The 27,502-nt window shown below is 44.6% G+C and overlaps 1 protein-coding gene across 3 annotated transcripts; it reads left to right on the top strand.

Moving 5' to 3' along the window:
• The first annotated feature begins 230 nt into the window (after positions 1-230).
• Positions 231-20,320, top strand: samd14 (sterile alpha motif domain containing 14). Of its 3 annotated transcripts, none has more exons than XM_060042603.1 (11): positions 232-1,092; positions 6,887-6,935; positions 12,693-12,850; positions 13,371-13,493; positions 13,824-14,010; positions 14,392-14,479; positions 15,017-15,085; positions 16,267-16,423; positions 18,465-18,593; positions 18,759-18,964; positions 19,048-19,181. In XM_060042603.1, the coding sequence occupies exons 2-10, from the start codon at positions 6,899-6,901 to the stop codon at positions 18,945-18,947; spliced, it is 1,137 nt and encodes a 378-aa protein (XP_059898586.1). In that variant the 5' UTR covers positions 232-1,092; positions 6,887-6,898; the 3' UTR covers positions 18,948-18,964; positions 19,048-19,181. The 3 variants fall into 3 exon arrangements, with proteins under 3 accessions (XP_059898587.1, XP_059898586.1, XP_059898585.1); XM_060042602.1 differs by having other exon boundaries at positions 245-1,092; positions 18,759-18,914; positions 19,048-20,320; XM_060042604.1 differs by lacking the exon at positions 13,371-13,493 and having other exon boundaries at positions 231-1,092; positions 18,759-18,914; positions 19,048-20,320.
• Positions 20,321-27,502: the final 7,182 nt, after the last annotated feature.

Raw genomic sequence — 27,502 nt, 5'->3', positions numbered from 1 at the left:
TCTCTCTCTCTCTCTCTCTCTCTCTCTCTCTCTCTCCTCTCTTCAGTTCAGACATCAATGGAGGGAATCGGCCACCCCCTATTTTCCCTTCCCCTCTCTCTCTCTTTTTCTCTTGTTTTATTTGTCTGACTCATCCCTGACTCACTGTAATTCTCTCTCTCTCTCTCTCTCTCTCTCTCTCTCTCTCTCTCTGTCTCTCTCGCTCTCTCTCTCTACTCTGCACCCTCTAGCCTCCATCCTCTCCTCCATCTCCTCTCAACCTCTTTCTCCCTCCTTCCACCTACCTCCCTCTCTTCTTCCATTCTTCCCTCCCTCCTTTTTGTATAAGCTGTCCTTGATGCTGGCAGGCAGACTGCTGCCTAGTGACGAAGAAATGGAGAGAGTGGGAGGGAGGGAGGGAGAGAGAAAAAAGAGAGAGAGAGAGAGAGAGAGGGAGAGAGAGAGGTATGCAGAGCAAGAAGAGTGAATAGAAGGCAGCTTCAGACACAAGCAGGAAGAGAGAGGAGGGAGGAAAGAGCAAGCAGAGGAAGAACCAGAGAGGGGGAGAGAGAGGACGGGAGTGAGATAGAGTGTGAGAGAGAGAGAAAGAGAGAGAGAGCTCAATCAGGGACGAGAGGTGTGATCAACTGAGGATAACAGAAGGAAAAATTAACAGAATAGATGAAAAGAAAAAACGCAGGAAACAAAAAACCGAGAGCCAAAGGAATAAAGCAAGAAGCACAGATAGACAGATAGATAGATATAGATAGGGGGGGAGCGAGGAAGAGAGCTAGGGAGAGAGAGCGTGTGTACATGCAACTGTGTGGGTAGGCTGAGTGCAGCATTTTGCTGACTAGCGGTGAGCCAGCAGTAGCTCGCTGTAGCTTAGCCTTGCAGACACCTTGACGAGTGCAGGCAGCCAGGGACAGGCTGGCAACCTGACAGAACTACAGCCCCCAGCAGTCTCAGACCGAACTAGCCTGTCCTTTACCGTGGATATGAGTCCTGTGTTACACTGGGAGTTGCAGTCCGTCTGAGAGTCGAGAGGCAGGGAAGGTGATGCCAATGGGCCAAGCCAACTGAGTGTCAGCCATCAGGAAGAGAAATATAACGGTTGGTATACTACTGCTTTTTGGTATTTGTACACTGTGTCTATGTTTGTGTTTGTATGTATGTGTTGTTAGAGACAGAGAGAGAGACAGAGAAAACAAATGTGTTTGTTTGTGTATTTATTTGCGTCCTTAATGTTTGTATTTGTGTGAGTGCATTCGTGTTTATGTGTGTGGGAATCTTTGGCTGTGTGTCTGTCGGCCTGTATTAATGTGTTTGTTTATGTCTGAGGGCATCTCTCTATGTGTGTGTTTGTCTGTATTTATGGGACTGTGTTTGTTTGTCTGTCTGTCAGTCTGCATTTGTGTGCGTGCGTGTGTGTGTGTGTGTGTGTGTGTGTGTGTGTGTGTGTGTGTGTATGGTGCTTGTCTGTGTGTGTGTGTGTGTGTGTGTGTGTGTGTGTGTGTGTGTTTGTGTGTGTGTGTGTGACAATGTGTCTGTCAATGAATATATGTGTGTGTCTGATGTCAGCTGAATATTCACTTTTTCTCCATTTGACTTCCTGAATGATTTTTCTGAAATCTTTACCTGTGATATTTTGTCCACTTCCCCTCCCCCACTTCCTCGCCGCTAGTTGTCATAATTTTCCCCCAATGCCCCTCCTTCTTTCTCTCCTTCTCCTATTACACTCTCTCTCTTTCACTCCATCTCTACCTCTGCCACCACTGTTCTTACCTCAACCTTGTTGTACTGTTTTCGTTTGTGTGTGTGTGTGTGTGTGTGTGTGCATGTGTGTGAGTGAGTGTGCGAGTGTGTGTATAGCTGTGTGTGTGTGTAAGTGTGTGTGTGTGTGTGTGTGTGTGTGTGTGTGTTTGTACAATGTATGTGCGTGCTTGTGCACAATAACATATACAATATTCCACCATGCCCCATATCCCCAGTAAATCAGTAATTTACAGCTAATATATTTATAGCGGCTACTATTGATTGATGATTTAGACAATCTGCTCTCTGCGTAAGAAGTAAAACAATAATTTAGATTTTTAGAGAGAGAGAGAGAGAGAGAGAGAGAGAGAGAGAGAGAGAGAGAGAGAGAGAGAGAGAGAGAGAGAGAGAGATGATTAATAAACCATGTAAAACCAGAGGGCAGGAAACATAACATTATTAACTTCATTGATACAGTTGGGTTTAAATTGTTTTGTTGTTGTATCATTGTATTTGAACAGGGTAGTTTGTACATGTATATTGCCAGGGCTCATTTGGAGTCAAGATGAGAGAAAATACTGAATGGTAACAGATGAACTAGCATCACAAGGATTGAAATGAATGCTACGTAACAGTTAAAAAAAAATGATCATCATAGATACATACAGTCTAACAACACAGAAACACACACACACACACACACACACACACACACACACACACACACACACACACACACACACACACACACACACACACACACACACACACACACACACACACACACACACACACACACACACACGCTAGCCATGGAGATGCAGGTTGTGCTAGAAGATGGCTTTTCTACCAGGCTACCTGCCCAGTGTTTCCCCTCTGTCTCTCCTTCTCTCTCTCTCTCTCTCTCTCTCTCTCTCTCTCTCTCTCTCTCTCTCTATCTCTCTCTCTCTCTCTCTCTCTCTCTCTCTCTCTCTCTCTCTCTCTCTCTCTCTCTCTCTCTTTGTCATACCTCCGATAAAGAATTTATAGTTACTGGCATCCTATGCATTTCAGCGCGAGTGCGCATGGTGATTGGTTGTGAGCTATGCTGACCTCTGACCCACAACATGCTGTCCACCACACCTTCGAACCCCCCCCAGCCCCCCCCCCCCCAATCTCTCCCGACCTTCCAACTCCTTCTTTCCTCTATTCTCCTAATCCTACAGCAGGCCATTCTTCCAACAAACCTCAACCACTGCTTTCACATCCTCTCTTTTCCTCTTTCTTTCTTGGTCTTTCCTTCGGCCTTCCTTATTCAGTTCTTCACTTCACTGCTTTAGTCCAGCGTGGCAGAATATAAGCTAGACATGCTATATAAAACATGCTGCAATACTGCTAAACAAGTGATGTGCGAGCCATGATGCTATGCCCTGCATGGTGCTATCAAGGGCTATGCTAGCCATGATGCTATATGTCAGCCACGATGCTGAACTAGACATGTCACTATGCTAGTCATTCTGTCTGCTTTGCTAGCCATGGTGCTATGCTGGCCATGCCTCTACACTATAGGCATGGTTCTAAATAAGACACGCCATTACACTAGCCAAGGTGCTTAGCTAGCCATGTCACTTGGGATAAAGTCATCTTAGTCAACCATTGCTTTTAGCTTTTGGAAGAGCTATAAATCAATTACATCAAGACATAAAAGCTAGATTAAAGCTGTGGAGCATGTATTATTAGCATCGTCACAGTGCACTCTTTGCGTATAGACAAGATTGACAATTGTTTATTTAGTCTGTGAACAAGAAAAGCCACTGGAGAACGTCAACTCACCTGCTTCTTTTGTAAGCAAAATAAATTAACACATTTCCCTATAAGCACATTAAATAAAAACAATAGATAGGAAAGAAGGAAGTTCATGAATAAATAAACAGCCAACGTTCTCGTTTAGCCGCTGTTTTCAGATGGGCTGCTTCAAGCTTGAGTTCTCCTGCTGGCTATCTACAGTGCTAATTACTAGGGATGGGCGTGAGGAATCGATTACTCGAGTACTACTCGTTACAAATGAACTCGGTTGGTGGACAGGCAAACTCGAGTTTGCATATACACACACAAACAAAGTTTTCTGAAGCAAATGTATCAATTTTCTGTCGGCGCCACTAACGCATGACGTGGGCACAAAGAAAATTAAATGCATCCATTTCCATGGCGCGTTCCGTGGCGTGTGCAGGCACGCCAGAATTCAAAAAGTTAAGAGATGGCGGTTAAAGCAAACCGCAGCGAAGAATTGAAATACTTTAAAGAAATAGGAGATCATAAGGTGAAATGTAAAATATGCCAAGCGAAATCGAGCTACCAGAAAGTACTATGCGGCAACATATGCTCCTGAAACACAACAGTGAGTTCGGGAAAGCAGACCCGCAGCAACAGTGAAAGTGAAAGTGTGTCGGCTATATTTTCACCGCCGCAAGACGCAGCTGTAATCCCGGGCGTGTAGAGAAGATCACAACGCTGAGTATTTCCATAGTCCATTTGCTGCCGTTTTTATTTGCAGCTTTAAGCATTTATTTGCAGCTTTAAGCATTTATTTGCAATGGTTAGGCTACTTGTTTCGTTTTTTTTAAACTGTTACAGGCCTTGGTTCGACGTGATTTAAATTGTGAGACGCATAGGCCTATTTATTTTTTGTAAGGGAAATGTGTTTTGAACGTTTGCAAAAATAAATAATGAATACTCTGATAACTCTGACTGTTTTGATGGAGAATAAGCATTAGGCCTACATGTTTGGTTGGTAATATTGCCGTTCATCATCAGGCCTATTCCTGCTGCAGATGCGTTGCATTCTAAAAATAGATTTGATTTAACGAGTACTCGATTGATCCTCGAGGAATTCCTTCGATCACTCGAGTTTGGAATTTACTACTCGTGCCCATCCCTACTAATTACCGATCATTTTTGGATGTTATCGGATGCATAAGAGGACAGAAGGAATGAGTTAGAGGTATGAAGCGTTAATCATATTAATACAGTGATATGGTGCATTTAACGGAGCTTTCATATCAATCTACCAAAATAGAGGGTCATAGTAAAGGCTTTCAAATGAAATTTCAGCACAGACAGGGCCTATGGCTCATTTGTTAAGACGTATGTTCATGAATATTGAATGGCCTTGCTCCAAGGCTCATAACAATAAGGTATGCACTTCTTAAGTGGAGCAGTATTCTGCTGTGAGCTGGAAGGGGGTCAGGAGGCGTGGCTGTAACCAAGGCCACTGGGTTAATGTCTGACATAGTGAGCACATCCTCAGCTGAGGAAACCTTTCTATTTCAAGTGCTCGTCTGCCGTTAAAAAGGTCATTTGGGTTCTCCTTTCTTTAAACCTTCCTGTCCTCCCATGTATCCTCTCCTCTCCTTTCTCTTCTCCTCTGTCCTTTCTCTTCTCCTCTGTCCTCCTCTCCTCTCTCTGCTCTTCTGTCTTTTCTCTTCTCCTCTCTCTTTCTCTCCTCTTCTCTCTCTTCTCCTCTGTCCTCTCACTTATCCTCTCTCCTCCCCTCCTCTCTCTACTCCTCTACCCTCTTCTCTCTCTTCTCCTCTGTCCTCTGGCTTAACCTCTCTCATCCTCTCCTCTCTCTTCTCCTCTACCCTCTTCTCTCACTTCTCCTCTCTTTTTGTCTTTCCTCTCTCCTCCCCCACGTCACAGAGAAATGGGTCAGCAGTATCACAAACATCTGCTCATCAGAGTTCCCTGCCAACTCCCTCATGACTCCTCCGCTGTGCAGACACTTCCTTGACCGAACACCAGACAACATGAGTGTGTGTGTGTGTGTGTGTGTGTGTGTGTGTGTGTGTGTGTGTGTGTGTGTGTGTGTGTGTGTGTGTGTGTGTGTGTGTGTGTGTGTGTGTGTGTGTGTGTGTGTATGTGTGCATGCTTGGGTACGTGTATGTGTGTGTGATGTGTGTTTGTGTGTGGCCAGAGTGGGCAGAGGCTAGAGTGGGCTCTTGGGAGGTCAGACCCTTAGAGAGGATGAGGTGATGCAGAAGACATGTAGAAGAAGTGTATGTGTGTGAATTGGGAGTGGAGGTGTTGGGTTGGGCAATGTAAGTGAGGGAGGCAGGAAGGGAAAGAAATAGCAATATGGGGTTGAGATGAGAAGGGGTTTCAGACTGCATTGTCTTGGTGAAATGTAATTAATAAATAAATAAACAGCGTCATGTAACTGTACTTTGTTGATGGCGAAGAGGTTGCGTATCTGCGTAAACAGGGCTCCTTACATCTGAAACAAATCGCATGACACCCACCGCCCACCGGTCTCCGCTCACTCTCTATCCATTATGCGTTGGACAGACAACGACGATGGGACTGACACTGAATAATACATTTTAGGACTGTCTGACTACGCGTAAACGTCGTATTAAAGATTCACCTGGACTGGGGAACGCACCTTGTCCATTATTTAGGTTTGCGCTCGCCTGAACTCTGGAGGGTTCTCCTGAGTCCATTTGCAGCCTGGGGTCAACCATTGACTCTCAAGGGCCAGGAGCCCCTTTTCAGAAAGTGTGTTGTAGGTAGGGGAGAAGTCAGCGGAAGGAAACACCTTCTCATCCATCAGTGTGAAGAGGGTTAAACATTAGTCTCAGAGAAACTCTTTTTTGGACTGTATCTGCGGCTTTTACAGGGTCTATGGTGTCTGCCTTTTAATACGTAGTCTCACAAGTTAGACTTTAGATTAATCATTTAAAGTCTGACAGCAGGCAAGCTCTAAAACGGGGCGTTTTTCTTTTTTTCAACCAATCATGTTGTTGGTGGCGGGCATGAGTTCCAATGTGAAGAGATAAGCTTCACATCCTGTCTGGACAACAATGTCCTTATAAAACATGTCTGTAAATGTTTCAAATTAACCCCATGTGCACTGGTCACTGTATAATCCCTTCCAAAAGTCGCTCAGTCGCACAAATTAGTATCTCTTCGGGAGAACATATATTATTCAAGCCCTGGCTGTGTCGTCTACCCCCAAAGTTTTGCTATAGCAGAGTAGTACTGCTGAATAATCCCAGAATATTAAATATTTTATCCCTGCTACAAGGTGTATAACTATTGCCATTTTATAAATGAATTACCATCTCAATGAATACGTGTCCTTTTAACGACCCTTCCGTTTCTGGTCTGTTGCTAGTTCTGGCTCGTAATGTCTACCACCCTGGATGACACAGAAAACGTGTTTGGTAAGTCTTTCTCTCGCTTTGTCTCTCACACACACATGCATGCACCCGTCCGTAAACCTCTTATACAGTTCACATATTAAGAGAACATACTGTAGACTGTCAACATAGGTTTAAACCCAGATCCTTCTGGCTGGGAGTTTAACACTCACAACTTTACTATCATGCTCTCCCCAATCTCTAGTTCCATTACAGTAGAATGTGCTTGGCCGCCTGGGTCTACAAACCTATCCATTCTGAAGCTCTGTCCAAATGTACCGCTCACCTTTACCCAAATCTAAGCCTGTGTGTGTGTGTGTGTGTTTGTGTGGGTGTGTGTGTGTTTATTACTGTGGACTCAGCTGTTTGTGGCTTACAGAGCTTGGCTGGGTTTTGTTGATCTATTCCCTCTTTGGTCATTTCTAGCACATAGACACACAAATACATACACACACACACACACACACACACACACACACACACACACACACACACACACACACACACACACACACACACACACACACACACACACACACACACACACACACACACACACACACACACACTTCTATGTAGTTACTCTTTATAGCTTCCGCCAGACGGGTCCAGAATGTCTCCCGCTGCAGTGTGTTCATATGACCACTAGGAGGTCAATAACATGCTGGACATGCCTTGACAAGCACAGCTTCGTGTGTGTAGAAATACCCCTGGTTCTTCTTGTTTTTATGCACTTCATTATGTGGTGCTAGACATTTGCCACGCCTTGGAGCTACGAACTGATATTGTGGTCAACAAAAAAACTAAATTGTGTATTACTAACCCTAACCCTATTTTCTCAGTTGGGCCCATAAGCAATCAACCAACTGTCACTCTCTGTAATTCTGTGACTTCTGTGCTTTGATGATTTCAATCCATGAATCATTGATAACCTCTCTCTTCTTATCGTGCGTGTTCTCCTCTCATGCAGACCTCCATTAAGGGCAGACCAAAAACATATTGATTTCTACAGGCCGTATCTTTACATCTGATGCTCAGCTCTGGACTTTTATAAGTCTCCTGATCAGTTGATCAGAGACATCTCTCTCAACCACACTGTCTCTCTCTCCCCCCCTTCTCACATGTCCATGCTCTCCGACTGCTTTGATGCCCTTCCGCCAGTGCTTCCACTTATAACTCTCTCTCTCTCTCTCTCTCTCTCTCTCTCTCTCTCTCTCTCTCTCTCTCTCTCTCTCTCTCTCTCTCTCTCTCTCTCTCTCTCTCTCTCTCTCTCTCTCTCTCTCTCTCTCTCTCTCTCTCTCTCTCTCTCTCTCTGCTGTTGTCTGTTCATCTGCAACCCCCTGCTGTAATGCAATGACTCTACCTGTCTATCTCTACCACTATTTGCCTCTTCTCTCCTATTCTCCAGTTCTTCCTTCCTATTCTCTCCTCTCCTCCACCTATTCTCTCCTCTCTTCCACCTCTTCTCTCCTATTCTCTACTCTCCTCCACCTCTTCTCTGCTCTTCCCTTCCTTCCCTCCTCTCCTCCCCCTCTCCATTCTTCCTCTCTAAAGCCATGTCAATCCAGTCTGTGGGTGTGAACAGAGAATATGTGTGTTTAGGTTTGTGTTCGCGTGCATGGCCGCGTGCTTGCATGGCTGCATGCGTGTGTGCTCGTGCGTGCATGCGCAAACGTGCGTACCTCAGGTGTCAGCACTGTTTACACAGGGGTGTCTGCAAGTCTTGCAGGTGAGCTGAGGTGCATGTGTATCCTGTGTGTGTCTGGTGTCTCCTCTACAGAAATGATGAAACAGATGTAGGTGCTTTGGAACATGTTTTATGTGTACAGTTTGAGCTACTATGTGACGTGTGAACATTTCATGTTATACACAGCTGTAACAGTTGCTTAGTTCATCCATCCATTCATTGAACTCCATATGTGACTCATACTCAGATAGTGCAAGAGAAGAGAGAGAGGCCCCCTTAGAGAAGGATTCAGCAGTTTATCTGCACTGCCTAACAAAACGATGTTCTCTGGCTGCCGTTCCGGGCACACCTGTCGGATACCCAAGGGCATCCGAAATCCTCCAGGATATATTTCTTCTTTCTTCTGTGTGTTCGATTGGATGTTAGGCTAAATTATACTCGTGAACAGAGAATGCTCCATGCTGGTGTTGCAGCCTGTTTTTGCCATAGCAGAGGAGCAATTATGTGGGAGACACAAAGAAGAGCCATTAGGACGTGCAGATTTAGAACGTTTTCTGCATAAATATGCCCACATCAAGGTCCCTTTATATCGGCTAGACCTTGGGGGGAGAGAGAGCGAGAGAGAGAGGGAGCCAGAGGGAGAGCGAGAGGGAGAGAGGGACCAGAGACAGAGAGACAGAGAGAGAAGGAGAGATAGTCAGACCGACAGAGAGGGAGGGGGAGAGAGAGAGAGAGAGAGAGAGAGAGAGAGAGAGAGAGAAACTGAAGGAGATAGACAGAGACACACACACACACGCGGTATACCGTCTCCGTTCTGGGGAAGGTTACCCTGTCAGAACCAATCAGGTTCTGACTATGTCTCCATACAGTGAAGGTAGAGCACCGCAGCGCCACTAAATCTCTTTGTTTCATTTACAAAGTACAAGTGGCTTCAAGGTCAGGTCATGGATGCCTCCTGTTTGCATTTTAACTGTAGAATAAGTGAGGACATCTCTCACTTTTAGTCTATTCTTTCTCGATTCATCATTCTTCACCGTTTCCATTGGAATTCAATTCATTATAATTCAAGGAAATGCTGAGGAAAAATCCACAATATGTTCAGAAAACCAGATGGACAGCTTAGCACTGACAGCACAAAATGGAAGCTATACAACCCAAATGCTTAGGCAATATTTCTGTAAAATAGTTGGGTCAAAATGATCCATCTACATCATAACATCACAGCTATCTGTAGATCCAATGTTCTGAACCAAAGAAAAATGCACATAAGACGACTGTTAATGACGTGTGAAGTAGGCTGCATAAAATATAATAATAATAATTGATTGAATTTATATAGCGCTTTTCTAGACACCCAAAGACGCTTTACAGTGAAGGGGGGGACCTCACACACCACCACGAGTGTGTAGCACCCACTTAGGAGATGCACAGCAGCCAATCTGCGCCAGATCGCTCACCACACACCAGCTTGAGGTGGAGAGTGAAGGAATTAATGAGTCAGCCAATTATACGGAAATAAGGAAAGGAAGGAAATTCTCTGCAGAGTCACGTTTCCTTTCTCTGCCCAACTGCGCTCATCTGCGCGTGTATGATTGGACATCGTTTGATGGGAGGGGCTTAGGGCAGGGGGACGATTATATTTATTATTATCAATAAGAAGTTAATTTACTTGCTCAAAAGAGGGTAACATTCTCTTATGATTAGCTATTCTAGGGATTTAGTATGACCAGTTTTAATTACATGCACAAATAAAAAAATTAAAAATCTTTATTTGCTTGACTGTAAAAGTGTTCAAACTCTGGAGACCAAGGAAGAAATATAGGGAATTTTCTTTAATTATTTGTCCAGAATTTCTTATCTTGGATTATCTAGTTTAATCATCTTATCTTATCGTATTTATATTTTCCTGCTATAGCATATATCAAGTACAATCAAAGTAAACAAGCCATCTTAAATCTAGTGTGGTGGAATGATACAAGGCTTTGTTTAAAACCAGAGTGTGGGTAGGTGTTTGTGTGTGTGTATTCACTTGTTACACCAACAATAACACTATGTGTATCAAAAATAACTGTTGGAAGGGCCAGAGCCTTTAACCAGGATGAGTCATCTTCTGTGCATGTGTGTGCGCACGTACTCGGATTTGTGTGTGTAGCGTGGGCGTGTGAATAGCTGCACAGCAGAATATTTTGTTGACTCACTCAATTCTTCCTTTGGTTGACGGTACAGTTTGTCCCCCGACCTCCTTCCACTTCCTTCCCCCACCTCCGCCCAGTTCCCTCCACCCACCTATTCCAAGCTCGTCACCTCAGACGGCACAGGCATCTCAGACAACACTCTGTACCATGTGAAATATAAAGCATAGATTTGATTCCATTTAGTCGTTTAGGATATAGCGTTTTTTATCTTAAAGGCACCCAGTGCAACTTTATGTAAACATTCAATGAAAAATAAACATTCAATTTCTAGTCTTTTTTACACGTAGTAAGTTTCAATAACTCCATACCATTACATATCGACATTCAAGGAGCAAAGATGAGACGTCGTTGTGTGGTGAGAACTGATAGAAAATCGTAAACAACAACAATCGCCTGTGGGGAGAAGCCATTTTTCCATTGACTGGAAGCCTGCTTTATTTATTGTAGGTTACAAAAAATAAAGAAAATGGCGGCATTGTTGTTGTTATCGATTTTGTATCAGTTCTCACCACACAACGACGTCTCATCTTTGCTGCTTAAATGTCGGTATGTAATGGTATGGAGTTATTGAAACTTACTACGTGTAAAAAAGACTAGAAATTGAATGTTTATTTTTAAGCCTCGAAAGTTGCCCTGGGTGCCTTTAAGTGATTATGAGATGAGATCGAGAACCTTTCAAGAGTTGACGTCACTTCAAACCAAAAAAATGGTCCACGACCAAGTATTGTTATTGACCACATATCGAAAGCAACTTACAATGAAATGGTATTTTGTTGATACGTCATTAATGAGCAGGTAGAGGGTTTGGGGTGGACTGTGGATTTGAGCATTCAAACCCACAACCTTTTGGCCGGGCGTCTGACACGCAAACCTCTATTCTGCGCTTCATTTTCACCCTCTGAGCAGAACTCTGACATGTTGCAGATGGGGTCAACGTATGTGACCCCATCTACCTACCTCATCTACCTACTCTTTCCCTGGGGATCTCACACACACACACTCACACACACACACACACACACACACACACACACACACACACACACACACACACACACACACACACACACACACACACACACACACACACACACACACACACACACACACACACACACTCTCACACTCGTAAATCTCAACATTCAATTCTCGAACATGGAAGAAATCAATAAATGAAAGCCCCATATAATGTTAAATTGCAAAGCAGATAAAAATAATAAAAAAAACTAGCCTAACATTATTATTATCAAAGAGGATTTGATGGCGTGGATGCTTTTTGAATAATTCATTAATTCATTCACCTGGGTGTGTAAGAGCCATGCTGTGATATATATTTGTGTGTAAGAGCCATGCTGTGATATATATTTAAACCTGGTAGAATGACCACATACACACATATAAGAAAGAGACAGAGAGAGAAAGGGGTGGCAATTGGATAATTGACGACGTGTGATGGGAAATGGAAGCGGATTTAGGTCACAACTCAAAAGCAATCTTCTCTGCCTCTTTTGTTTGCTCAGTGGTGGTCACTCGTTCTTCTAGTCGCTCTCCTAACCTATGCCTGTTATTTATTATCCCCACCATTTCTCTCTCTGTCTTACAACGTCTCTCTCGCCTTTATGCATGGGGGTGAAGAATTTAAAAATGAAGGTCCGGATTGGTTTCAGGGTGTGCTGGAACAAGACTCAGGGTGTGGATAGGCAGGACTCACGAGACTCACAATGGGCCTTTTTGACCTAGCAGCCCTCTTGGTATGAAGGTAGGAAAGTAGGAAAAACAACAATCACAATCACATCTTTAACAGGGTTCATTTTTACTTTGGACCGGGTACCATTGTGTCATCTGTACTTTTCTGGAGATTTCCCGCTGCTGTGTTGATTTTGAATGCTTGTTTCTTAGACCTGAACGAGGCCATCCCAGAGACAGAGCTATTGGACAACAGCATCCAAAAGGGGCGGGCCCAGCTGTCCGTCAAGTCGCGGAGGCAGCGGCCCTCACGGTCCCGTTACCGTGACAGCGTCAGTTCCACAGAGGGGGATGACAGCTTAGAGAGGAAGGTGAGGTGACACCTTGGATGCATTTGCAGTGTTTCTTTTATTCCAAAACCACACCTGCATCATTTCGAAATCTCACACTAACTAACTACGGACGCATAGTATAGATCCATAAACGCCTTTATGTAGATATACCAAATCATCAACTATTATTATGGTGTTAATATTAATGTGCGTGGGTCTCTTTTTGTCTGTGTGTGTCTCTCTCTTTATTTGTGTGTGTGTGTGTGTGTGTGTGTGTGTGTGTGTGTGTGTGTGTGTGTGTGTGTGAGTGTGAGTGTGTGTGTGTGTGTGTGTGTGTGTGTGTGTGTGTGTGTGTGTTTTGCAAATTTGTCTCGTGTCTATTTTAATGTGAGCGTGTCCATTTGTCCATTTGTGTGTGTGTTTGTGTGTGTTTATATATGTCTGTGTGCCCATTTATGTGTGGTGTGTGTGTTCCCATCTGTGTTTGTGTGTGTATATGTGTTTGTTGGTTTGATTTCCCATTTGTGTGCGTGTGTATGTGTGTGTTTGTGTGTGTCAGTACCAGGACAGCCCCTTACACTCGGCTCGCTCTCCACTCCAATTGGCCACAACCGGCTCCATCCCTTCCCCTGATTCGTTGCTCTCGTCAAGAAGTACTGCGTTCTCATTCGACAGTCCCCTGGTAATAATTCATGCATTAATATTTTTTCAACAATGAGCATCACATTTCAGTGGTCGCCACAAAATTTATGTTTTTCAAAGACCTTGAAAGTACACTACATTTTCCTAACAACACAACATACATTTGCTTGATGAGGTCCATTTCTGTCTGTTGAAACAGAGTGGTTGTGTTGCTGGGTGTGGTGCTACAGATGTTATGTATTTTTGTTTTATAAATTTCGCATTTGTTTTATAAATTTCCTCCAACTATAACTGATTATAAATTCAGAACGAAATGAAAACAATTAAAAAATATACAAAAAAAATCTGATGCAACTGCTGCCATGATCAGGTGCGTCGCTCAGCAGAGGAGGGAGGTTCGTCATTGGCTGCCACGCCACGCAGGCGGTACCGGCAACTGACCAATGCCACGTCTCAGGAGGCCTTGGTCACGCCCTCCAGCTCACCGTCAAAGTCCTGCCCCTCCTCTAACTGCTCCCCTGTTTACATGAGGAGGAACAAGAGACCTGACAGCGAAGGTTAACGCACACACACACACACACACACACACACACACACACACACACACACACACACACACACACACACACACACACACACACACACACACACACACACACACACACACACACACACACACACACACACACACACACACACACACACACACACACACACACACACACACACACACACACTCTTTAAGCGGTAGTGCCTCCATTGCTTTCCCCTTTGGTGCGTTAAGAAGGGGCCTCTGGGAATTGTTGCAGTGATGAAAACTGTTTTTGTGTGTGTGTGTGTGTGTGTGTGTGTGTGTGTGTGTGTGTGTGTGTGTGTGTGTGTGTGTGTGTGTGTGTGTGTGTGTGTGTGTGTGTGTGTGTGTGTGTGCGTGTGTGTAGTATTGGTGTCAGATACTAGCCCAGCTGACCCCGGTAGCCCGACTGTTATCTTTGACAAGAAGACCAAGAGACGCTTCCTGGATCTGGGGTGACTGAAACACACACATAAACACCCCCCCACACAAACAGATAAACAAGCACACACGCAAACCTGAAAACACACAGTCACGCACAGTCACAAACACAAAAGTACACACATACATTCACACATTCCTTTTATTCTTTCGGCCTCTTTCCCCCTTCTCTCAATACCCTCTTTATCCCACCATCCCCCCCCCCCCCCCTCCCTCTCTCTCCCACCATCTCGCCTCTCTCTCCCACCATCTCGCCTCTCTCTCATTCTCCCTCTCTCCCTCTCTAACTCTCTCTCTCTCCCTCTCTCTCTCTCTCTCCCACCATCTCGCCTCTCTCTCATTCTCCCTCTCTCCCTCTCTAACTCTCTCTCTCTCCCTCTCTCTCTCTCTCTCTCTCTCTCTCTCTCTCTCTCTCTCTCTCTCTCTCTCTCTCTCTCTCTCTCTCTCTCTTTCTCTCTCTCCCCCTCTAACTCTCTCTCTCTCTCTCTCCCTCTCTAACTCTCTCTCTCTCTCTAACTCCCTCTGTCTCCCTCTCTCTTGTCTCTCCCCAGTGTGACTCTGAGGCGCTCCTATGTCCGGGTGAGGAAAGATAAATCCAACAGGCTGTCTGTGGGCAGCAGGTGAGTCTGCGGAGGTCCTGAAGTCAACTTTCCTTTTTAGAAATGAACCAACATGAACAAACATACAGGCAGGTTTCTTATGTTTTCAGACATCTGTTTAATGTAGCCGTTACAGACACACATAGAGAAGCATTAGTGTTTTGAGCAGTGGTGTGAATATACAACACACCTGTATTTTCTCCTTTTCTATCTTTGTTCATCCAGAACCAGACAGTTCATACTATAGAGAAGTCAAAAGGCCCAAACACACCGAAGCCATGCCTAGAATCCGAATGGAAGACTTTAATGCGTTTTTGTCTTCACACCAGAGACCTACTAAATCCCACACACACTTACTCATCTAGGCCATTTGTATTGATCAGCGGTCAAAATGTGTCAAAAAGTGCATATGCCGGAATACTCGACCCCGCTCCGAAAGAGGCACTCGGCTCCGCAATGCACCGCAGCGGGTGTGGAAGTGCTCATTGATTAACACGGGAGCGGACTGAAAGACGATGCACTTTATGCTTGCGCTCTAAGCTCTAGCTTTGGTGTGTTTTGGCAGTCTCAGTACGGTGCAGGCATGTGGATAGGGGCGTGGCTCCAGTAGCCCAGGCCGCCGCCCCTTTGCCCTCTTTGTCTAAAGTGGCCAGAAGAAGAAAATGAGGAAATGTATCTGAATAATTGTTCTATTGCTGTCGTTTTTACTAATGCATATACTGTTTCAGAATAGAGTATCATTCTAAACATATCCGATCAAACTCAATGTGGTCATCATTTGTTCTTGCGCGGTGACTCGTCTGAAAATCCTGACTCCTTATTTGCTTGAGCCACGGCCCTGGTGTCTATTTGGGATCAGATACTGAGCCGTACCTCTCCATCCTAGCCCTATCTACAACACTACCCTGCACCTCGTGGCAGGATACCCTAGAGGAGATACCCTAGAGGAGATCCACCAGCGACCACAGAGTGTTAGAGCTAAAACAAGCTGGTTTGTTTCCAGGTTAAGCCATCATGGTATATAGCATATAATATATCTTTATGTTATGGCTTACTTGCCTGACCGGCCAACCATGCATGCGCTTGCTCTCAATTGAATATTCATTGTTTCTGAAATGTTGATGAATAAATAATTAGCTGTGTGTGGACGGTTTGTTTCCTGTCTGAACCTTCCCCTCCTCACCGCTGGTTCTGCTCCCTAGGGAACCGTCGGAGAGCCCGTCACGGATGTCCGCCACCTTTGTACCGTTCTCCTGGTTCACAGAGAGTCGGGGGTCCGTTTCGTCAACTGGTACCCCACCCTGCTCCCCCAAAATAGCCCCCCTCGGCACACAAAGCCCCTGCAAGTCTAACTCACAGGTGGGACCCCCTATGTGTGTCTACTGCGTGTTTTTGCCTTTATGGGCAGGAAAGAGAAGAGAGACAGGACAGCAGGTTGGAGAAGAGAGATGTAAATTGCCAATATATTAATAGGTTGTAATGTTACTTAAAAGAAAAAAAAAGCCTTTAGGCTAATTTATAATATATATATTATAATATATAATGCTGGGTAAAAGGTTGGAAGTTATGACTTAGCGCTCCTGAGGGCCAACTCTTCTATATGAAGAAGAGTTAGCCGATTGTATTATTGTGTTGTTAGTTTGTACTTTTAGTTTGTATTGTGTAGTAGTTTTGTATTATTAGATGTATTGCATAGTTAGTTTGTATTGTTCAGTTGTATTGTGTAGTAGGTTTGTATTATTAGATTGTATTGCGTAGTTAGTTTGCATTATTTGTTTGTATTATGTAGTTAGTTTGTATTGTTCATTTGTATTGTGTAGCGGGTATGTATTATTTGTTTGTATTGTGTAGTTGGCTTGTATTGTTGTTTTGTATTGTGTAGTAGGTTTGTATTGTGTGGTCACTTTTTTTTTTAGGTTTAGTTAGTTTGTGTTACCTTTATCAGATATCTATTAATACAGTAGAGAGACTTCCTTATTATAAGACAATCACAACTATATATTTATATTGTATGGTTTGCATATATATGACAGAGAGAGGATGAGAGGGTATTTATATTGGGCATAAAATGGGGATGGCCTGAGAGAGACATCATTTTTTTTTCTGATTACATTTCGGACCGATGTAGTTCTTTTAACAAGCCCAACATATAGCTTCGATCTTTGCAAACACGCATGCACACATGCATGCACGGCACGCACACACACACAGACACACACACAGACACACACACACACACACACACACACACACACACACACACACACACACACACACACACACACACACACACACACACACACACACACACACAATCACACACACCACACATTCTTCCTCTAACACTTCACTTCCATTCAATTACTCTCAGACATAATGTTACCATCCTGTTGGTCAGTATCTCTTCCTTTTCCTCTCTTCATTTTCTCTCTCTCTCTCTCTCTCTCTCTCTCTCTCTCTCTCTCTCTCTCGCTCTCTATCTCTCTCGCTCTCTATCTCTCTCTCTCTCTCTCTCCCCTCCATTACTGATAAGTGGAAAAAAGGCCATTAAATCTCCATCAAAAGCCTTCCTAATGGGTTTTAAGGCGTACAATGAATATGTGGGAGTGTGTGTGTGTGTGTGTGTGTGTGTGTGTGCATGTGTCTGTCTTTGTGTGTGATTGTGTGCGTATCTGTGTGTAGGGTTGCATACACATTTGTGCAGAAACATCAGTGGGAGTGTGCAAGCATGCCCATTAGTTGATGAGCATCTGTGTGTGTCTGTGTATGGTGTGTGTGTGTGTGTGTGCGTGTGTGCGTGTGTGTGTGTGTGCGTGTGTTTCATGTGTACGTGCATGTGTGTGTGTGCGTGTATTTTTGTGTGTGTGTGTGTGTGTGTGTATGTGTAGCTTGTGAACGCCTTGCATTGGGGTTGTGTGTGTACTGTGCATATATTGTGTGTTTGTGAGTACCTGTGTACGTGCACTATATCAGTATATCAGCCATCGTTCAGATGAAGCTGTGTAAATGGTCATGATTTGATTATTGGAATCTGTTTGAATAATCCTGTTAGCCCTAGTATTGCATTAGAGAAGGACCGTGGGTGGGCACTGGCTAATCGGAGAGGCTCTGCTGTTCTAGAGAACCAGAAAGATGCATGCCTTTATGTTTCTCTTAGACCAGTCAGAGAATAGATTTGAAATGTTCTCGATGGTGATGGTGTTTATGGTGGTTGTGATAGTAGTCTGATGGTGTTTGTAGAGGTTGTGATGGTGTTGATGTTGGTTGTGAGGGTGATGGTGATAGTGATGGTGATGACGATGATGATGGTGAGCATGGTGATTTATTGTGTTGCTTCAAATTCCTTTGATAAAGAGTAAGGAAAACAATGTCTATGTCTCCCGCCCTCTCTCTCTCCTAGGAGTCGGCTCTCAGTGAGGAGTTCTCCCCCCGGAGCCCCGCGGAGGACACCACCTCCCCTCCGCTAGACCCCTGCTCCTCCTCCCGCTCCTCACACCCCTACCAAACGCTGTCACAGTCCTCCGACGAGGTGGGGTGTACCAGTGGATACACACACACACACATGCACTCTCTTTCTATTTAACTCATCCTTTTCTTCCCTCCATGGTTTCCCATAAAGTTTTTCCCACCAGAGCTCAGGGCTCTGTGTGTCTGACCAGTTCTGTACGTCTTCCCTCTTATTCCCCACCGGCAGCCCTTTGAGGAGCCCACGTGCGCCGTGTCGTCGTGGACCACCCAGCAGGTGTGCCAGTGGCTGCGGGGGCTCAGCATGGAGCAGTACGTCCCTGAGTTCACCGCCCACGACGTGGATGGCCGACAGCTCCTCCAGATTGACAGCAACAAGATGAAAGTGAGGACAATCACGGACAAATTGGACCGGTGACATCAACAGAGGATCTAGTAATCAATATTATTATTATTTTTTCTTTCTCTTCTCCTTATCCTCCTCACCTTGTCTTCCTCTCCTTTCCTATCCTCTCCAGGGACTTGGTGTGAACTCTTCCGACCGCACCACACTGAAGCGTAGAATCAAAGAAATCCACACTGCGGTGGAGAAAGAACGCAAAGCTTTGGATAAATTTGAGAAACAGAAAGAGAAACAGCAGCGCAAAAAAGACCAAGAACAGCGCAGGAATTAGGCACTGCCACTAGAGGACGACCAATTACAATTTATAAACCCAGGCGATTGAACGATGTCACTGAAGAATATAGAAGCTACCGTTTACCATTGAACATGAATGTTAGGTTATTTATGTTTCAGCCATGCAGCTTCTGGACGAAACAAGCTATAATTTTGAAACATTATATTGCTAATATGGTAAAACAAACTAAACACAAATGCTATATAAAAATATGGGCACCTGCAAAGTCAAACATAAAATATGAATTTAAAAACTCATTACTTCAATGTAAGAAACAACAGCACACTCAGTGGTGTGTTTAGATGTTCTGAAATTACATCAAATAGGAAATATGATATGTAATAAGCAGGCTGTTACACGCTGCAGAATGAACCCCCTGAACTTGGACACCATTTTTAATAATGCATGGGTGTGGAAAAAATAGGCTATTCATTTTTTTCTTAAACTTTATAGGTGTGGCTTTGGAGAAGAAAAAAATAAATCAGTTTATCTTTTGTGTGACCTTGACTCTGATATTGACCAGGTTTCTTAACCATTCAACTGACAAGTGTCTTGTTTTGAAAGTGTTGGCGACAGCACCAAAGGGTTTGTTTTTATAGAAAGAAAGAAAAATCAGACTTGGCTAAAGTATAGCCCGTGATAAGGTTTTATTGTCTACCAGAAGATTGTATCGATTTTGTAACCTTGGGTACATTTTCTACAGACTCCTAAACACGATCAGTTGCAATACAAGTCAAACCCTATCATTTCAATTTCAATAAGACAGAGAGTAGGCAAGAGTCAAGAGACTACTCTCTGTCAAATAATATGTCATATAGTGGTAGCGATAATACTGAGACATAGAAACCACTAGAAACCTGAATCAATAGAAACCTGGTTTAAAGAAAGGAAAGTTAAGAAGAAAAGCTGCAACAATCCACCCCTGGTGATACAAGGCTTCAGAGTTTCTGAGTACAACATTGGTCCCAGATATTAAGCATTTATTATTATTTATTAAATGAAAAATATCTTATATTTATTATTATTATTATTATTGCTATTATTTTTTTATGGTATCCAAAAGCATTCCGTTATTTTCTTTCATCGTCTGAATAAATGTTATTAATTAAATGTATTTTGTTAATGTCTCTCTCATCAGTGTGTGTGTGTGTGTGTGTGTGTGTGTGTGTGTGTGTGTGTGTGTGTGTGTGTGTTTGTGATAGTGTGTTTGTGCGGGCATGTGAATGTGTGAGCCTAGACAACTGAGGACTGTAAACTATGACATACATCAAATATGGCACTTCCGATAAGTATATTTAGTAGTGAATCTGGCATGGATCTTTTAGATTAAAGCCTCAGCTAAATTCGTCTGCTAATTGCCCTAAATGTAAATGTAAACTAATGAAACTTAAACAACTTCATGCATGGTTGGTAGATGATATATTACTTGTAGTATTCAGTACAAGTAAAGAATATCAGTATTGCAGTGTCATACATTTCCAGTATCTGTTCATACAGTAACGTGAGCCTAGTGTGCAACGTCAAGCCTGGAGGGGTTGCAGCCCTTTTATTTTACTGCCAAACCGCAAAGAATTAATTATTTAATAGTGCCTCACCCACAGACCAAGACCAGCTGTTTCTCAATGAATATTAGTCTGGCCTTTGCCTGGCATCAATGGAATTCGAGTGGCGCTGACTGCAGCGCCAAATGGGTAGAGCTTACCTTTATCCCATCTCTATGGATCTAGTCAAGGGGAATGGGTTTGACCCTGGCATATCGACCTGGTTGTGGTTTCAGTTTAGGGGGTTATGGTTAGGGTAATGGTTAGGTGTAAGGGTTGCGGTTAGGGTAATTATTAGGTTTAGGGATTAGGGTAAGATTTAGCGGGTATGGTTACGGCAATTGTTAGGGTTTTGATTAGGTTTAGGGGTTTTAGTTAGGTTTAGAGTTGATGGTTAGGCTAGGGGTTATGGGTAGGGTAACGTGTCCAGGGACAACAAATGTAAATTAGCCTTGTGGCCAGGCGCGTGCCGTCCATATGGGCAGGTGGGGCAGCAAACTACTTACAAAAGCATGCTCCCAAAAAAATAGTTCCTCAGTAAATCATGGCTCTAAGTCTATTTTTAATAATGTGAATTTCACATTATGTCTATAGTTTCTGCAGGCTTTCCGACAATTTTTGGTCTCTTGATGCCCTAAAAGACGCCTATGGTCTTAAAATAGTCTGCCCCGTCATATTCTAGAACTGTTGTTGTTTTAACTCAAATTATTCCGCGCGTATCTTTAGTCGTTTCTTTATCAGATGCAGATATGGCGAGTGGTGTCGCAACTTTGCTTAACAGTGTTGAGTTTCTGTTAAAAAATCACATTTGAGAGGTTACAATTGGAAGAGAAGTTAGAAATTAAAAGAATTTGGCCCAGACAGACAGACAAAACTTTTTTGTTGTACTTCCGTCATGTCAGAGGCTGAACAAGCCAGAGGCTTCTTCAGGGCAGCAGCTAGTTGCTACTCAAAGTTGCACTACCAAGTCGTATGAGTGAGTTGTTGTGGGGCTAGAACGGGTGTGGCTGGATCTAGAGCCAATTGGCTCTGCAGTGAGCAGCCTCTCATTGATTTCCAAATATGTCAGCAGCCTTATAACCTGACCTTTAGGAGGGTTATAAGGTTACACACAGGACACAACTCACCACAAACTAAAATGATCCGACAAGGAACAAAGGAAAGACAAGGGCTTAAATACTAAACACAGGGCACGCAAAGAGTAACAGCATGGGGAGAAACATGCAACATACCAAAAAAAGACAAGGAAACAGACAGACCATGACAGTATCCCCCCTTAAGGGTCGACTACCAGGCGACCCACGACATGCAAAAAAAAAAGAAACCAAATAGGGTGGGTGGGGGGGAGCCAGGAGGAAAGAACCCAAAAAAATTCTGGAGGCCTGCAACGGCGAAGACCCACAGGTGGCCGGCATCGGCGAAGACGAAGGCGAGTTAGAGGGCGGGTCCCCTCTCGAGGAAGGTGAGGTAGAGGGCGGGCCCCTTCTGGAAGGTCTGGAAGGTTTGGAAGGCGGAACCCCTCGGGAAGGCAAGGTAGAGGGTGGGCCCCTTCTGGAAGGTTTAGAAGGCGGGACCCCTCTGGAAGACAAGGTAGAGGGCGGGCCCCTTCTGGAAGGTTTAGAAGGCGGGACCCCTCTGGAAGGCAAGGTAGAGGGCGGGCCCCTTCTGGAAGGTCTGGAAGGTTTGGAAGGCGGAACCCCTCTGGAAGGCAAGGTAGAGGGCGGACCCCTTCTGGAAGGTCTGGAAGTTCTGGAAGAGGGGCACCCTCGGGAAGGAGTAGGGTTCAGGAACAGGACAGGGCTCGGGGACCGGAGTCAGCTCAGGGGCTGGAGAGAAATGTGGAACCGGATGGCACACCAAACTCACCACCCCCACTTTGATGGTCCATAAGGCACCCTCCAACCCGGGCCTTGAAGCAACAGCGCTGCACGTACGCCCCAACACAGCCTCCAACAATAAGAGCGTCTGCTGGGTCCAATGATGGTCGGATCATTCTGTCACGGTTAGCGGGTGGCAGGCAGGCAGGTAGGACCCAATCGCAGACAGTTCAATAAAAGGATAATTTATTAATGCAAAAGGCAAGGAACACGGGTGACGCGGGGAACACCGGGAACACAGGTACACACCGGACACAACTCACCACAAACTAAAATTATCCGACAAGGAACAAAGGAAAGACAAGGGCTTAAATACTAAACACAGGGCACGCAAAGAGTAACAGCATGGGGAGAAACAATTCGGAGATACCAAAGTAAAACATGTAACACACCAAAACAAGACAAGGAAACAGACAGACCATGACACCCTCCCTCCCTTTCCCAAAGCAGAGATAAACCGGAATTGGGAGATCTTCCCAGAAGTACCAAATTGATAATTGGCAGGTTCAGAGTGCTGAAACAAAGAAGACATAAAACTAAACAAAAATAAGAAATACTATGGCTTTAGTTATCCCCATCCTCTTGCGCCTTACCCACCGTCTCAAAATTGTTGCTCTCTGGAACATCAGTCTTCTTTTCAGCAAGGGACTTTTCTCTACATGAACACATAGAAGTATACATTTGTCTACATGAACTTTCAGTTCATGTAGACAAATTAGAAGGGGCCAAGAAACCCCGAACTCTGGCCATCTGAGTAATTGCCTGCCTACCCTTAAATAAACCTAGTTTGGTTTGAACTTGACCATTGTTTGCGTGTCGTGTGTTTCGGTTTTTGCTCCAATGGAGATTGGAGCAAAAAAAAGAAGTATTCCTTGAAATCTTTTACGTGTGTGGATTTACTATAAATCAAATATTTCCTTTTCTTTCCATGAGAAGATACTATTGCATTATTTAAAAAAAAAGGAATATAAAGCAATTAAAACTTTTTCCATTGTCCACATTGTCCATTTGTTATATATAAATTACATTATTTTATTGAAATTGAACGCAGAACGTTGAAAAACTCGACAGGGTCAGCAAGGGGCACACTGTGACGCAAAACGTAGAGAAATGTATGTATGTAAGTGATGTGAAATGTCAACTGGGGCAGCTAGGGGCCGACTGTGACGCAAAACATTGAAAAGCGTTACAAAACTCCACTGTGACGCACAAAGAGAATTGTGAACTGGGGCAGATGGTGATAGTGACTGTGGTGCAATATGCTGAATAACGTTTGCCTCACACACCCACCACTGCCCGTGGTTGATGCGAACGCCACAGGCAGTAAACGGCCGTTAATGGCGCGTTTCCACAGAGTGGTGTGGTTAGGTGTGTTACGTTTTGGTGCGGTTAGGTGCATTACGGTTAGGTGCGGCTAGGTTCGGCCCTTATGGTAGGGCGGGGTTTAAGCCGGATGGCCTCGTGGTGGGGTATGGTTAGGTGCGATTAGGTGCGGTAGGGTTCATTTTTCCATGCCAAAAGTGGTCAGGTTCCCAAAATAAGCATACTAAGCCGCGATTAGCCGCAATCTATTTTCCGGTAGGTACTCCTCTGTTGGGGTAGGCCTACTAACAAGAGTCACTGAGCACTTGGACACCGTGTTTTTAAATTATAACTCCGCTGCACGCGGTCCCGGGGTGCGTTCCTGGCGATCTCTGGTGCGATCGCCCAGCAGTCCAGCAAACTACAGGTCGTTAAACGTACATTTTACTCCGCCGCAAGCGGTCACAGGGTGCGTTCCTGGCGATCTCGGGTAGCGATCGCCTCTCTCTCTTTGCTCCCCATTCTTCTAATGCCGCGTTTCCACTGCAGGGTGCGGAACGGATCGGATCGCAAAGGTGCGGTAGGGAGGGGGCGGTATAGCCCAGTTCAGTTCCGAGGTCGCGTTTCCACTGCCGACAGTACCCTTTGTGGTAGGCCGGATGTCGATCGCCGCTGCAGCTACGTAAACATCGTAAAAACGTCTTCCTCCCCAAGAATGCAGACGAACGTCTCCACCTCCTTGTTCGCCCAAGCAAGCGTTTTATGCGACAAGTTAATTGTAAAGAATAATACCTCGAGGCTACTGTTCGTTTGTTTTTATCCCCGCGTCACCCGGAAGTGACGATTCTGTCGACCAATCAACGGAGGGGGGGTGTGGCTAGAATTTCACGGGACCCTTTCAGGCGTCTCGTCTCGTTTGCGGTACCCCAACGGAGGAGTCCCGAGAACGGGGCCGGAACGGGTACGGCAAAGTCCGGGTCACGCCCACTTTTGGCGGTGGAAACGCGACCCGACCCGCACCTTTGCGATCCAATCCGTTCCGCACCCTGCAGTGGAAACGCGCCATAATGCCGCGTTTCCACTGCAGGGTGCGGAACGGATCGGTTCGCAATGGTGAACAATTTTAGCTTTATAGTATTGTGCACCTTTGTCTACATGAACTGAAAGTTCATGTAGACAAATGTATACTTCTATGTGTTCATGTAGAGAAAAGTCCCTTGCTGAAAAGAAGACTGATGTTCCAGAGAGCAACAATTTTGAGACGGTTGTGTCTCAAAATTGTCCAGGAATATTCTGGGCTGTCGAACACACCATTAAAGGTCCCATGACATGCTATTTTATGTATTCTTTAATATAGGTATTAGTGGGCAACTAACACAGTATTCAAAGACGTTCCCGAAATTCAGCCGTGGTGCAGAGTTACAGCCACTCCGAGCCAGTCGCACATTGAGCTTCCCCCAAATGCGCTGTTTTGGTGTCTGTAGCTATAATGCAAATGAGGAGGAGCGAGGCGGGTCAAGGAGGAGGGTGGGGGTGTGGCCCTGAGCAGCTTGCTGCCACGGTACCATGCGTTCTGTTTACAGTGGATGTATCGCAATGGCGAGGCGCACACAGCCTTTAGCCGTGTTCTGTAAATATTCTAGAACACACGGGAGTCCTGGAGCTCTATATCTAAATATTATCCAATAGCCTACATAGATATCTATATCATATAATATATATTATCACGGCCAAAAGCTGTGTGAGCCGATATTATGGATTGGCCATAATATCGGGGAAGCTGACTCTGTGGAGCTATTCAAAGGAAAGCTCAAAACGCACCTCTATAATCTTGCATTTGGAGTGTGAAAATGACAGATGCGAAGTGAAGACTACTCTGTTTGCTTGTGCTTTTCTTATTACATTATACATTCCCACTATATACTTTTCCGTTCTAATTCACTATTCTGTCTGTTCTAGCGTGTTGCGGGTATTGGACTGGATGCCTGGACTCTCCTCATGGATAACCGGCCAGAACCCCATCACCATTTTAATATGATGTGCATGTATTTACCTGTATGTCAATTGTGGCACCCATTGCACTCCTGACCATCCCTGGAAGAAGGGCTCCCCTACACTGCGTTTCTTCTCAAGATTTCTTCCTTGCTGATTTTTCCTTGCCCGTGTGGGGGCATGGGTAAAGGGGGGTGTCACAAATATTTGGCCTGTTAAGCCCTTTGAGACTGTAATGGTGATTAAGGGCTATACAAATAAAATTGAATTGAATTGAATTGATATTATGAATCTCAAACGACCGCGTTGGGTTCTCCGACGTTCCTGGTTCTTCAACGTCCTCATCAATGTGAAGTAGTAGACTGAACCGCGACAAGGAGGAGAAAGGGATCGTTGCCGGGCAGCGCTTAGGCACCTCCGCCTCCGGCGGTGGTCCCTCAGCGGGTCTCAAGCTGGAGACATTCGCCGCCAACAATCCCTTTCTCCTCCATGTCGTGGTTCATGTTCTTGAGGGAGTCAAAGCCAAAGTTCCTTCCCCCCAATTCATTCTCAACCTTGGCTGAGTTTCCCCCAATACGAGTCTCGTTGTAGAAATACCAGACGAGAGTCCGACAGAACAGTTATCCAAATAACAAGGAAGTGTAGGCCTACAACACTTGCGTTACAGTCCTGGAGCTCTATATCTAAATAATATCATATAATACATAGAAATCTATATCATTTAATACATATTATCACGGCCAAAAGCTGTGTGCGCCTCCAGACGATATAATGAATCACAAACGACTTTGTCGGGTTCTGCGACGTCTCTGGTTCTTCCACTTTCACATCAACCTGAAGTCGACTGAACCGCGCGCTGCCTGCTGCCGGCTGCCGAAATGCATTACTGTCAATTAATGTAAGGAACTGTTTGTATTGAGTTGCTTTAAGTCGTTTTTATTTGTGGTTGAAAGCGGTGCATTCGAAATTCGTTCAAATCGCCAAAAATTGCATCAATTATGTATTTTTTTTATCATGTTTTGGTTAAATAAAGATGCATTTATTTGTAATAATTATTGTGAGGTTGCCTTTCCTGTGCTACAAATCCTGCTGAGTTGGAGGTATAGGCCAATGACTTATTATCGCCAATAAGTGTGTGTGTATTCTGGGTGCGTGTTTATGTTGGAAGGGGGGGGGGGGGGGGCCTGCGGAGTCCACGTGCCCAGGGGCCCGATATGTCATAATCCGTCTATGGCTGTCACTCAGGTTTGTTTTGGTTTGACGCAGACAGCATGGAGGCAGAACAGACCGCAGAAGTCAACGCGATCGTCTTCAATGTTGCTGCAACGATGCAGCATATATTCAGAAGAGCAGCCAGTACTTACGTGTATGAAAGCAGCTATTATTATGTATATATATATATAGGCCTACACGTTTCTTTTTTTCTTTTTTTTACGGCAGAGATCCGGGGCTGATCCCAAAAGATCCGGGGCTATAGCCCCGAATGCCCAGGTCTAACAACGCGCCTGCTTCAGCCAGTCAAAGCCAAAGTTCCTTTCCCCCAATTCCTTCTCAACCATGGCTCAGATAACCCCCACAACAGTC

Source organism: Gadus macrocephalus, chromosome 2 (assembly GCF_031168955.1).
Source record: "Gadus macrocephalus chromosome 2, ASM3116895v1".
Classification (NCBI taxonomy): Eukaryota; Metazoa; Chordata; class Actinopteri; order Gadiformes; family Gadidae; genus Gadus; species Gadus macrocephalus.
Note: the sequence above shows the minus strand (reverse complement) of the source record. Positions and strands in the feature narration are given on the sequence as shown.